The sequence below is a fragment of the Varroa jacobsoni genome, unplaced genomic scaffold (genome assembly GCF_002532875.2).
Source record: "Varroa jacobsoni isolate VJ856 unplaced genomic scaffold, vjacob_1.0 contig00552, whole genome shotgun sequence".
NCBI lineage: Eukaryota > Metazoa > Arthropoda > Arachnida > Mesostigmata > Varroidae > Varroa > Varroa jacobsoni.
Genome location: NW_019214485.1, coordinates 99,551 through 113,848, shown reverse-complemented (window position 1 = coordinate 113,848; position 14,298 = coordinate 99,551). Strand labels below are relative to the sequence as shown.

Genomic DNA, 14,298 nt, shown 5'->3' with positions numbered 1-14,298 from the left:
TGTGCATACCTATAATGAGGAACAGGTATCGCGGCTCTATTAGGATTCTAGAAAAATTGCGATGACAAAATAACTAGCAGCATAAAGTCTTTTCGTTTAGCAGACTTTTCAGAAATGATCAGAGTCATTGCAATACTTTTTAGGCTATGCCAATAGCATTTTAGTCAGACGTACCTTACAAGTCTAAGAAAATTGATACTGCAAATAGTATTTCCTAAGGAAAAAACTAGGTGCAGTTAGCACCGACATATAAACCGTGTTGGAGTTTGTCAATGGAGAATATTTGGTTTTAATGAAATAACATTTACAGACCATAGTTGTACAATGGCCAGTTGAACGTCCATCTTATTTTTTGACAAAATGCTCTCTCGCCACGACAAAGATGGATATTTGTAGACGTTGCCCCAGCTTCATTTCTTAATATTTCTTGAACAATAGTAATAGACTGCGATTGTTGACTTTTGTTTGTGGCAGACTTCTGATGCCAGCATAATATCTGACACAAAGTTTATGTTTGATCCCTGTGGCTAGCAGATCTGTTGCTAATATAAATTAGCAGTGAGCGCGAGATTTCCATTTGGGATACGTAAGGCTGCTTATATATCACTAATGGCATACCTATATATATATATATATATATACATATATATGTATATATATATATATACATATATATAACGCTATCAACTAACATCAGGTATATATTCGAATACCACTTTTTTCAGCTATACTGCTTAGCTGCTCTGTATGACTAGTCCGTAAAACTTTAGCTGGAATTACGTTTCGACACGACTTCCGTTCAAATAAGTCATCGGTTTTATTTATGATGATTGAATAAAATGATTGCCTATAATGAAATAATATTGCACTGTATTCTACAACGGTCTAGTCGTCTGTCAATTCTTTTTGGATTGCCAGGCGTGCACTTCCAGCTTATATTCTGTAAATGAGACACATACATATAAAGAGAGAGTGGAAGGGAGGGAGGGAGATAGAGAGAGGGGCTATAACCATCATTCTATCATAATTAGGCTACTGTTGCTACAACCTATTTCGGTTTCTTACGCATAAGATTCGAGTCATAAGAAGAAAGCTCATTTGGTGTGCAACGTAGTTTGCTTTGAATTTGTCTCCTATTTTCTCTCAGCAATACTTAGGGGAATTGTCTTTACTAAAACTTAAAGTGAAATATATCCACTTTAAAATAAATCTGTTTCTTCGTATTGCGCATACTGTATAGCGTTTATGTCAAAGTCTTGATCAGCCCAGCGAAAACCTGCATGTACTTAAATGCATGTTGGTCCTTTGATTCTTCCAGCTCGGAGACGATAACAGCTAGGTAGAAAGAACTTTTGACCTCGAATTGAATAGCACTGGCCTGCGTTACGTCGCGTCGGGGTCTACTGTTGGCAGTTATTCCGCTCGTGCCCAAATCCGACACGCTCAACTATAGATAGTAAAGAAGTGTCAAGTTAAGAGATTGTTGAATTCTCTGTACGATAACAAAGCAGATTTATTGCAGAAAATTATTTGCCAGTAAATAAAGAACTAATCAGCTCCATAAGATCTATTTTTTTTACATAGGTTATTGGTAGTTAATTTCCTGCATTTGGCCTTAACAGTCATTAGAAGCAATATTTTTCTGATTCTAAGTAGCTCGAAAGTAAACTAGAACACCTATATACATTTCGTGCATGTGATATCTCTCTTTACTTTGTGATTGAGATGAAACCCGTGAACGCGATACGACATTAAATGTTCGCGAACTTCGATAGTGTCATCTTGTGTTACCGAAAGATCCGAAGGTGGCAGAAAATTAGCGCGGACGGTTCGTGTACTAGATTAAAAGACAAGGCTTAATTTTCAGCATCTCATAAACTCACCGAAGTTCGATGGAAGATTCTATTGAGATATGTTAGTGGTGTTGTTGTTACGTTCGATGCTGGTTGGACCATCTTACTGAAGTTTGCTTGTGTCTTTTCGAACGCTACGAGGATTCCAAGCTTCTTGATTGAATCTCGAAGGTCACCAACCCACTCTACGTTAATTTTTGGCATCAGAAGCTCTACACTAGTCACTTTAGGATAGAAAAAAAAAAGCCATAATAAGCATGTAGAGGCGCAATACAATTTATCTACATATTAATTCCTTAGCTTGCTGATCAAGCGGCCCTCGGCACCGGCTAAGGGCACGCACACCTTAGCCGGGCTACTCTGGGCTAGAAACGAGGTGCGAGTTACCAATAATTCGCGAATCTAAGCACTTACTTTCTGTCTGGTGAAATGCTCGCATAACATCAATCCACCGTCGTTTTTCCAACCATCTATCAATGTTGCAGGAGCTGCAGCGACGAATGAGGCATAAACAAGTCGGAATGAGTGCCACGCTTAACTACGCAAGATGTAGTGAATTTCAACTTTACCAAAAAATGTGTCAAGGGAAAAAACTATCCACTAAGATAGAGCGCTAAGGCATTCCTTACGTACTACGATAAAGAGTAGCTAAGCTACTAGATAGGACTAACGCTGAAGTGTGGCCAAATAAATGTCAGTAAACAACATTAGGGTAAATGTGTGGAACGTACTCTGATTTTGGAAGAGCTATCAACAACTCAGCTTTGGTAACTGACTTTATGCCAGTATTGTATGGTACTCTTAACAAATACGCGTCAGCAGCCGAAGAGTTTCCATAGGCCATCCTGTCGGAAATACAGAAAAGGCTCTGCGATCAGCGTATAATACGGCAGTAATAGAAAATACTATAAGGGTTCCATTCAAACAGGTTAGATTTGCTATACATCTATGTATGAAAGTACGAAGTTTCATAAAAACTTACCGACCACTGATTTTAAACCAGTTGGCATGATTTTTCGGCGACTCACAATGAGCGTTAAATCTGATTTGCTCGTTAAATTTCATTACGGGAAACCGCCAAGCACCTTCGAAGAACACAGCACTGACTATAGCTATCGTCGTATCCTTGGTGAAGTGTCCATCGACAATCTTCTTAATCTTTCCTCGTGTTGCTAAATTTACAAAATGGTTCATCTCGGCCACCACTGATCGAATAATAGAGGCGTTGCAACAGCAAGAAATAGTAAACCATCATGTAATAACCAAAGTAAATCAAATCATCAAAAATATATGATACCTATATTAAGCCTTTGTTTCGTCTGACGACGGTACTGGACAAACAATCAGGGACACTTAGTTCTAGCTATGATAGATCCGGATCACGTTGAGACTATAGGATACCAGAGCCACTGTAGTTCAAATGTGCACTTTTAGAAATCATATGAGCGTGCGTAGAACACGGAAATATCTGGTCGAAGTACATTGAATAGTACTTTGAAATAGGAAATCTCCTTAAATGTTTCGAAACTAGACCAATTTCAGTTAAGTTCTATTAAAATGATTGGTGCATCTTGAAACATGACTTACAGCGAAAATTAATGGTACTAACTTTACAAATATTTGAAAGGCAAATCGCAGTTAAGAAACTGGCAGGCAGAGGAAGGAGGTTCATGTGGGGTGCGCGAAAAATGGGCCGCTGGTATTTTTCTAACAAGTCCGTATGTATCCATCAGCCATAGTCAAATTGTACGTAATTATAAACAATGAAAATAAACGTATGCATAAAAGATGTTAAGACTACATAAAAGTAGTTTACGTCGCTTGGTTATCGTGAGCTTTATCTATATAATAACATATATTCGAGTATCATGTTTTGCATGCGTCAAGAGGGGCATTCCTCACTAACGTCGTCATGATATTTAATGTAATTGTTATACGCTTGAAGATTTGCTTAAATTTAGCATCTAAGCGCTTATAAAAAATTTCTGGAAGTTTGTTTTCTGAATTTGCGAATAAGTTTTTATAGCAATTGTGGATGACGCAATATTGTTACGTATAAACATGTTATAGTTCCGTTCGCACGCGGTACACAAAATAGAGTTTTGATTAAAAGGCAGTCTAAATATACTATTTTCTGTAATGGGTCAAATAACCAAAAACCCAGCTTTGGACTTCGGAATCTTTTTGTGTTGTTTTTTTCTTCAGGAAATAACAGACGATGTTTTATTTCAGCACAGTTGCTTCGGCCCCGGTGTATATCGTACGTATCTTTTTGGACAGATTTGCCCTTGCAGAAAAGGTGCAGCAGAATGAAGCCATACCTCACTACTTTATCTTTCACAGAAGATAGTCCTACTGAAATTTGGCTTTAGTTAGAATGGAAAAATTGATAGGGTAGTGAACGTTACATTACTTCACCGCTTTGTATCGGCATTGAACCGTCGGAGAAAAATTGGTGGTGTGTGCCTAAATTTGCAAAGTATCGTAGTCAGAAGGTTACTTAGCTATTGCGTCGGCAAAAGTTTGCGTTTAACTTATCGAACTTCATTCATCCACTTTTGGTAATAGTTTTCAAACATATGTGTACGAATCAACAATTCTGTATGACGAGATCAAAATAAATACTGAAACAACAGACCGCTTCGCCCTATATATACTTCGCCATTTTTCAGACATCCTAAAAATGCTACCAGAAAGCCGCAAGCGGCATTGCACTTGTCACAATTTTACTCACGTCTGGAGCTGTTACGTCTCTTATTAGGTCCATGAAAACCCTGTTACCTGCAACGCCTATCCTGGAATCTATATACAGGCAATCTAGGTCATGAAGTGTCGGTTCAACCGGTTCTTTTTCCTTTGTTAATCATCCTCCATCGCATTCCGATCAAAGAGGTCCCCATCAATCTGTACAAATTCTTACTTCTAGTTGTTGAGCTTGTTCTTAAAAGTCTATGCCAGAGGAAATTCGAACAGACTCCCTGTCAAAAATGGTAAGTTGGTCGAGAAACACGCGAGGCGATTGTAAATCGTGGTGTCTTATCCCAGTGGTCTCTTCAGAAAGGAGCTTTGATACGTTTTAGTTGTTCAAAATTCTCCGTTCTGAGATCTTCTTAACTAACGCGTATTCGATATGTTGCGATCTGCACTTTGCCATAGTGAGTTCGCCATCTGTAAGATTGCGTTAATGACCAGACGGATACGTTTTCCGTAGGCCTTCTTGAAACTAAAGGGTGAAGTACGGACTGTATTTCACCTAGCAGCCTAAAACGTGTATGGGCCGAAACGACAAATATGGTCGAATCACCCCATGCCTCCTGGGAAGACGAGAGGACTGCACGGCAGACTGCAGAATATCAACTGGATGCCGCCCATAGGCTTCAGCGTTCATGACGTTAGATATTTGAAGAGATCCGTGGCTGCGTCTGAGGTGCTTGTTCAAATTTACACGTCGCGACAGAGCTACACGTTTCATAGGGATGGTTAGGTCTTACTGTTGTGCGTATGTGAGCTGAAATGCTCGTATATTCTAAGAATAAGCAATTTTCATTTTGAAATCTTATTCAATCCGTCGCAAATATATCAATGACCGAACTTCCGCCATATCTCGATAATGTCGTTATATGGCTAGAATCGATTAGCTACGGTGGTACGCGAGTGCTACTGGAAGGGCCATACTGTGGCTCCAGTCAGACCGGTCGAAGCGGACGACCCAAATAAGACTATGTCCCCATCAAAATGTAGTGGTTAACGTACCTGCTGTTGATCTTAGGGACACGTTGTGGTCTAGCTTCGAACTTGGGATAGAGATGCTTCTTTTCGTGCTGGAAGCTAGCCCTGGGACTGCCCTACGGCGTTGCCGGATGTAAAACTCAAAGCACAGAGACTATGCGCCCTTCGTATTGAAGCTAATAGAGTCGAGCATCGTCGTCGGCAGGTACAGCGCTTATAGAGATACTGAGGAGCATTTATTCTCATGACAATCATTAATTCTATTTATAACGCTCTTTTTATTAAACCATCGATTTTCCCCTGGGGTTGCATAGCTTTTTCAATATACATAAGTACATACGACGCGTTCAAAGAGTTGTGTAATATTATAGAAAACGCTTGGCGCAAAGCTTGGCGTTTCACAAAGATAACCTTAGTGATTTTGTTTGTTTTTTTTTTGTTTCATACATACACATATTTAGATAGTAAAACTTATTCTAAAGGAACAGGAGAAAAAAAAAACCGATAAAAAGAAAATTTGTAAATGAACGTCTTACTCTGATGAATGTCTCAACTAAGCACTTCGATTTTAGCCTGGTGTATATTCTTTATGAATTTCACGCGTTCATACACGCATAGTACACACAACAAGAGATAAAAATAAACTGAACAGAAGTTTGCTTTTGAAAGGATCTAGATTTTAACCAAAAACCATAGGGTTATATTAGGGCCCACGCTGGGCTATAGAAAGTTAGCCTGGGCGAGTATCTATGGGGTACTCGTTTCTACAACAATGCCTGGATCTGTCAGCCCGATGTATGAGACGCTGCGACTAAATTCGAATCAGTTGTCCCAGCATGGGTCTATCTGCTCCCTCTAACGTGAGAAAAGATTTTGTTCGAACAAAATTGCATGACATATAGAAAGAAATATACAAATATGTATGGTATTTGCCACCCAAATGTACTTACCGTTGTCAGACTTCTTGAAGTCCATAAAAACTACCTTACTACCGAAACCGAATGTTGTAGAATCCAAAAAGAGTTGTGGAACAATCAAATCCTCAGTGACATACACGCGATTGGCAAGGTTCAGTCGAAAATCTGTCAAGTTATTAAACCAAACCAGGCTAGATAATTCCGCTGTTAAGGTAATATCCCGGCGAGGTTCACCCTACTTTTATTGCGTGGTGTGCATGTCTTTTCATCATATCGAATCAATATAATGCTCCCCTAGTAATCGCTAGGCATACAATCGACTCTACGTATCTGACTAGCGCTTATGCCACCTAATTTACCCATATACTGCTCACGTCCATTATCCAGAACACTAGTTCGATCACCGAGTCGTCACATACCCGATTGGTAATTATCCAGAATATTGACCAAGTAGTCCCCTGCCGCCACGATCGTCGTCCAGTTCAGTCTATGAAGACGCGTAATCTTCTCAAGCTGATATCTAGTGCTGCCTTGTGATCCTATCGTAAGCATTGCCATTATTGAGTACACCGAAAGAGGGGATATGACAATGTTATTCTGAAAGTGATACGAGACAACGATGATGCAGTAATAGAGTATATGTTAATGTAATTTTTGTGTAAGGGACGATATAAAAAAAAAAAAATAGCTGTGCAGTTAATCGATAATGTTAGGTTGACTTTTAAATGTTCGACGCGGGGACACGATTGAACGATTTTAGTACATATGGTCCAATAAACATGGCCAAAGATGATATCACTTGCTAATATTAACAGCAAAAGTGCCACTGAAATAGCAATGGTCGCTAAAAAATGTGTTCATTTGCCTCTTTTTCATACTCTGAGGTGTGTTATCATTGCGAAAAGTCGAAAGATAAAAGGACAAAAAAAGATGTGAAGTATGTTAGCAACTGAATTTTAAAGAATCAACATAATATGGCCATTGTGACAATACCAGTCAACAATTACCGATTCGAATGTAAACAAAGCCTATGTAATAATCATTCATTATAACTCTTTGCTTACATACATTGTGAGTTTAGGAAAGAATCGGTCCCTTTTTCAACCAGAGACTCAATACTAGTCTAGCATAGTTTCATTACCAATATAGAATGCAATATTGTGTCATTAAGAGTAGTTGATACTTGCCGTATCGTTGTTTAACTTTTGAAGGAGGGAATGGCCGAAGTTACCAATAGCTTCTATGAGAGCGCCTTGGATTGTGTGGCTAAAGTTGAGAACATTGTCCTTAAACATTAGGCAAAAGTAAAGAAGATTAGTGATACGTACTTAAAAAATTGGCCGACAAAAAATCGAGCATAGATAAAGGCGGGCTTTACCGCAAAACAGAATGCAGGTACTCCATTTATTGCTCAAGAAGACAAAAACCGTATGTTACCATGGCTTTCCTTAAGAAAAGCGGAAAGGTCATCTTTGTACCTGCTGCTCCTGTAGAAACTACAAAGGCAAGATCTTCTAAACGGCTAAAAAAATATAACTCAGGTATTCTCATAATTCTATCACAAGAAAAGGTGTGCAACGCCAGACCAATACAAGCAATGTAAAAACTCCGTTTGTAATGTGACAAAAGAGGCATTCACATACGAAGCCGAAAAAAAAATGCCCCAGTGTGCTATAGTACAGTAAATTTCACTGGTCCCGAATGTTGACATGCTCCAGCAGGCTATAGCAGAACTATAGCGGATACGTGACACATCTGTCACCAGAATGATATTTCTGATGTTTATCCGTTGTTTACTTCGGCACTTTCGTAAACAATCCTCGGCAACTTACCAGTATATCCAAACTAAGCTTCTTTTTTTTTTTTTACATACTTGTTGCATTCATCTCTTAAATAACAAAATATAATTTTTGTAAATGTAATAATAAAAGCATCAATAAATATAGAATATGGGAGTGTAAAATAAGGCAAATGAAGCTATTCATCACTTGCTTGAAAAATCAGAAATAGTCTGTGTCAGCTGGTACAGTATATTTCTACCGTACTAACGAAGGGTAAACGGTTATGGTCTATAAGCAAAATAATTCTGTCTCTGTTACAACCTAAAGAGCTGGCTCGTTCCTAAGATAATAGCGATAAATTCTAATATACGCAGACAAGGCTATTAGATTCGTTAGAAATAAATCATGGAAAAAAAAGTTGTTCTGAAATTGGTCAGATGACGCAAAAATTAATAGGAAAATATGCAACTTTGCCGCCCCAAACGCCCCCCAAATAATCCAATAGAAAAAACACTGTATAAATAAAACGAAGTCAGTCACTAAAATCAACGTTTATAAATATTTTATTCATATTTAAATATTATTTCGTTCAGTATAAAATGTAACATAATAAATTCGAGCTCTTTGGAGTTTTTCGAGGCGTGCTCCTTATTTCAATTAAAGTGTTAGTAAATTATTGTTGGGATGATAATTTATTTATATGGTCGTTGTCGCAATCTAGGATACGAGACCATTTTAACATTTGAGTATTTTTTCTTGTTTAATTAGAAAATTGTCGAGACTTTGAAAAATATGGTTGCTTAAATATGTGCTTGTATGGATAGTATCAATGCTAGACAAGGAATTCTTGGCCGTGGCTACTCTATTGTGGCATGGTATAAAATAGCGATGCTTAGCTTTTTAGAGCGAATTTTTTTTAGCATATCTTGTAATTATTAACAGTACAACCATGAATCTCTAGTAGATAAGTTCTGCATTAGACCACCAGACAAACGCTACCATACGTTCTTGCAGCTGTACGTTGTTAGGCTGACGCTCTGCCACGTTTCTTTTTTGGAACCATTTAGTCATAGGACCTTTTGCGGTTATCATAGAAACCCCCCTTTTTTTTTTTATTACAAGTCACAATTCGATGTAAAAATGACTCATTGTTATAACAAAAAAGCCGGGAGGAGCAAACGTAGTTCCGTGTCTATTTCTAACCCTCGCTCAGATCATGCAGTGTCTATTTGCTGGTTTCTTTCCTTCACTTATTTAATAGCGATCAACAAGTACGATACGTTCACATACATGAAACTCGAATGCTGACCGTCCTGCTTTCCACCGCAGCTCTCAACTTTATTCATTCAATTGAATCGACGCTGATGATCTTTCATGGGAATCATTTTTAAATTTAGAATTTCCTTTGCAGAATTTTTTGAACCAGTAGAAGCTTAATTAAATACGGGAGCCCTAAATAACTCGATACTTGCAACGCACTCGAACCTTATGGATCTTCATGGCTGGTTACGGCTGGCCTGCTAAAAGCCCAATCCAACTGTCTCAGATCCTCAAGTGTTTGAGTCTATTTCGAGCGCAAAAAGACGTGCCGTCGAATGTCACACCATTATTAAATAGCTTCATCTTGGAGTATGGTATCAGTGTTTGTCACATTTCATTCTGAAGCCCTCGATAGTGGCAATCTCAAAAACATATAAAACAACTGTGTTACATGGAAGGGGCACACATGGGATTTTTAGGAGCTTCAAATATAGAAGAACCTTACGAAGCTTTTGGAATAGCCAAGCGGCATTGTGTAATGCCTTTTAAGCCATAATACCCCAGTTGCTTCGATACTAAAAGCTTTACTGAGTAACACTGTTTTCATGCTGGGATTAGACTATAACACCTGATAGAATATAGAAATCCGAAACAGTCCTAATAAAATCAAACTCGATTGTCCTAAATGCGACGTTTTGTTATTGAAATACTTGCTGAAATAATAAGCATTTTTGATCAATCAACTTAAATTTGAAATAACTTATAGTATCTGATACAGATTTGTAATAAAACAATATACGTCATACTTGCAACCGGCACTCGTTTCGAAAAATAGGTTGACAGCTATTGAATTGCTGCGACTTGACAGTGATCGACTGTTTTATGTCGTCTTCATATAAAATCACGTACTGTTCCGTTTTGTCTTCACAGTGTGGTCGGTGATGCGCTTACCAAGTCATCCAGTTGACATCCAGCACTTACCCCACATAGCACGAAGCTACTTTGGTTGGTAAAATCAGTCGGCGCACATAAGTTCAGTGGCATGAAATGGACAACCACTACGGAGAGTACAGCTCGAAAGAGCATTATTCCTTTATAGGACTTGTGAGAAAAAGCCATCTATAGAAACATGAAGCTGAAGAATGCCTTCAAGTGGTACTCGATAGGCAGAAGCTGAAATATTAGGTATGCAGCTCAAATTAGCCAACAACGAAATTAACAGTGTTTCTAATTCAAAGATCGCTATTCGATAGACGATCGATGGTATTGGTTCTGAGAGCGATTTTAATGACAGTCGTGCTCGTTTACGTGCTGCATGTCAATGCGACGTCTGCTAGTAAAAACTGCATATAGTACGTGGAGTTACCAGCTTGTGAATAAGTGTACTCTATTTGGTGTCCCTTTTAGCTTGCGCATGAGTCAAGCATTTAAAGTATGTTTTTCTGCAAACTAGTACATTTCACGTAATTATTAAAAAAAAAAAAGCCAAGTTATACCTAGCACGGTTCCTTTGCAGCCTCGTGTTTCAGAAGGTCACTATGAGCCTGGATACGTATAACTATGTTGTCATATATACGAAGCTTTGGCTTAATAATTAGCACCTCGGCAATGCTATCTGAGTAACTGCGTCTACGTGGAAGACAAAACGAGGAATATCCTAACATCGAGATACTTCTTCTACGTCGTTAATGGAAGCATTTTAGATGTAAAATTTTTGAAGGTTCACGTAGACGAAGATCATTCAAAGGCAAACCAACGAGACCGGAAGTTTTTATATAAAGAGAAAGGAATTTATTTATTTAAAACACAAATATTAGTTCAGGCGGTTATTTGCATATGTACAAAAGCAAACGTAATCTTCTGCGGACGCGGTCCGCATTCAGTGCGCTGTCATAAGTCTTACCGAATCTGAACGGTAAGTAAAATAGTTAACTTCAAGTTAAGTTCAATAGTTAAGTTCAATTACATCTTATCATTGTCATGATAACTGGAAGGAACGGTAATTTAAAGCTTATTTTTACATATTAACTTTGGCCGAACTCTACACTTCATAGATAACTTTGGGCTAACGTCATTGGAAGCAAAAGCCTAGGACAAAGCTAAAGCTCTACCGTAGACAACATAGCCCGAGTATCCTCGTTTTGAAAAATATTGCTTTATACGTAAATGTTGTTTATAAATACACGTATCGTTTTCTAGTAAAGTAAAAATCATAAAAAGATCTACAACAATTTAAAGGAAAATATTTCAGTAGTACAATTGAACTTGGTTAACGCTTCTCATACGTTTGGTGTCGACTTCTAGAGTCCCTACCTAGTTATTAATCACTTCGTACAGCTACAGGTGTGAAATTTTGACCGGCATTTTTTGTACAGGTGTACAGCTCAGAAGCTGATCAGCATACGTTAACATTATGGCATTAATATGGTGAACATCTATTACCCTGCACATAGGACTTACGAGAATGTTTACTTTGTCTGCAGTAGGGAAGTAGCGTTGAAACACAGCCCAGACAATTTCATATAGGCTAGTTGTAACAAATAAAAGGTGAATGTTTTTACGTGTTCTACGTCAAGCATTACTTGAGACGGCTGGCTCTGAGTGCGAAACGAAATATGGCTGCGCCCGGATTCGAACCTAGACCACCATAAGTTTAATGAATAGGAAGCACCGTACAATTGTTGTCTCCGACACTACCTTTAACGTAGCTTTAGCCTGCCTATAATAATATAGAGTGACTTTTTGCCCTAATCAGGTAAATGGCATTTAGAAAATAAATCAGATGATCAGTTGATGAATACATACGCGCTTACAGCTACACAGGGTTCGTAAAAGTAGGTGCTCTAGCTAACCAACGACAAAGTTAAGCCAGGCCGAAGACCCTGTCTCCTGCTCAAAGCTACTACCACCAATAATTTGAGAAGGTGAAAGGTGATTGGTTTGGGATCTTAGTGTCAAATCATCCCGCTTATTGAAATATATGCGAAAGAGCTATGGACTGAAATTTATTGTCAATGTTTGAATTTAATTCCGACGCGTTTTTATTCAAAAGTAAAACGTGTTATTTCGACGTCCCAATAATACCATATCTCTTTCTTGCTTTCATAAATGAGCCTAGGATTTTTGTTTTCAAGGAGTTTCGTTGTCAACTTAACGATCGAAGACTCGTGTTTGTCCCAACGGCAAAGCGGTTTACGGTTGCGGTACGAATTACGTTCGCAGAGATATGTTAAAATGTCCCAGCGACCGTTACCAGTCTATGCTGGAGGCACTTCCGTTTACAGCATTGGATGGTTTAAATATCGGTTAACGTTGTGCGATTCCAGCAGAAGAAAATTTTGAACCATATGAATCGCGACAGCGTCACGCGGCTGCGATATCGCGCGTCCGCCAATCGAAGACTTTTCAATGAAAAACGGCCACTGAACTGGAGTTACCTGAAACATAAGGTTCACGGAAACAAACCTGCAGCTGCCCAAAGAGTGGAGGCCAATCAGGCCGAGTCGTAATGGTGCAGAGATAACGTTGTCAAGCCTATGGACAGACGCGACAAGCCAGCCCAGTCTAAAGTAATACCTAATGGCAGTGTTTGACGTAAAACTTGGAGCATTTGTCCTGTCTTGATGAAGCTTAAGAGCTCACTTAGTCGTTGAAAGTTTTATCCACAAACGGGCAGGACTCGACATAAACATAAAATCAGGTCCAGTTCAATTCACTCACTTAATCAAGTGCAAATAAATTCGCTGACAATACTAAAATGCTCTAAATAAATAAGTGATATATGGACCCCATAACAAACTCGTCGTGCTAAGGCAATTCAATTTAAGGTGTTAAGGTGTAAGTATGTTTGAAAAGCTATTGTCTAGAAAAGTAACACGGCTCTTAAGTCAAATCTTTTGAAAACAAATGGTGTACATTTCCTCGCCAATGCGTCTCATCGCCATAAAATAAGCTGGATAGTTCCTTTAGTTGATATAAACTTCAACGTTAAATGGCAATGACACCGCTAAAAACTAAGATGCACCAGGTACTTTTGATGACCTCTTAGATATAACAGATCTAAAAAGATCCCAGTATAATGCGAATGTCTGGTTCGGAAGCACGAATTTCTAAATAGCGACTACGTTTCTTGAAGGTGCTATCAAGTAATCGCTCTATAACGATTAACCCAACTGCTGGGTTTCGTACGCCATTGTACTATGATTTAATGTGCAGGTAAAGTTTACCACGAAGGTACAAATCCTGCCTGTCTATCTAAACTATTGCTATCCTTGACCAAAACAATTTCGCACAACAAGGCAATAATACATCAATGGATACTCAATGAGAGAAAAGAGCCGTAGCGGGAGCACAGTTAGCTTGGGGGATGAAGCTGGGGCCTGGTGCAAACAATAGGAAGAATAATTCACTCATTTTCCACTTCGTTTTTCCATGATCTTTTCCTGCTAATCTTAACCTCACAGAGGTAAAGGCTTTCATGTTCGTGTCTCGTGTAATTAACATTAACAAGTCGAACTGTGACCAGGCGAAACAAAAAAACACAGGAATATTTTTTACTGTATGCTTTGTTTTGTAGTAGGTTCGGAAATGATTAAGGAACCTGCATCGCATCAGTCTGGATATATATTTTTAACTTGTAATATAATAGTTCTACTTTAAAACTAAGGGAGGTAATCGTAATAAAATCGTTCTCGTCAAAATATTCACACCTCTAGGATGTGCTCTTTCAATATAGGTGAACTGCTTATAACTGCTGAA

The 14,298-nt window shown here is 38.5% G+C and overlaps 1 protein-coding gene across 1 annotated transcript; it reads right to left on the bottom strand.

Annotated features, from left to right (window-relative positions):
• Nucleotides 1-1,097: 1,097 nt before the first annotated feature.
• On the bottom strand, nucleotides 1,098-7,057 carry LOC111271345 (serpin B12). Its single transcript, XM_086972889.1, has 7 exons — nucleotides 6,919-7,057; nucleotides 6,533-6,664; nucleotides 2,836-3,058; nucleotides 2,585-2,698; nucleotides 2,268-2,341; nucleotides 1,884-2,077; nucleotides 1,098-1,447 (listed from the first exon to the last, which is right to left on the bottom strand). The coding sequence occupies exons 1-7, from the start codon at nucleotides 7,055-7,057 to the stop codon at nucleotides 1,244-1,246; spliced, it is 1,080 nt and encodes a 359-aa protein (XP_086829015.1). The 3' UTR covers nucleotides 1,098-1,243.
• Between the last annotated feature and the right edge of the window lie 7,241 nt (nucleotides 7,058-14,298).

What these genes read in the sequence shown, in the direction of transcription:
- LOC111271345 (XM_086972889.1), bottom strand. Translation starts at nt 7,057, where the DNA reads ATGGCAATGCTTACGATAGGATCACAAGGCAGCACTAGATATCAGCTT. An exon ending in AGCATTTCACCAGACAGAAA is followed by an intron (nt 2,078 to 2,267) that starts GTAAGTGCTTAG and finishes TCTATCCTAAAG; the next exon opens with TGACTAGTGTAGAGCTTCTG. An exon ending in GAATCTTCCATCGAACTTCG is followed by an intron (nt 1,448 to 1,883) that starts GTGAGTTTATGA and finishes TACTATCTATAG; the next exon opens with TTGAGCGTGTCGGATTTGGG.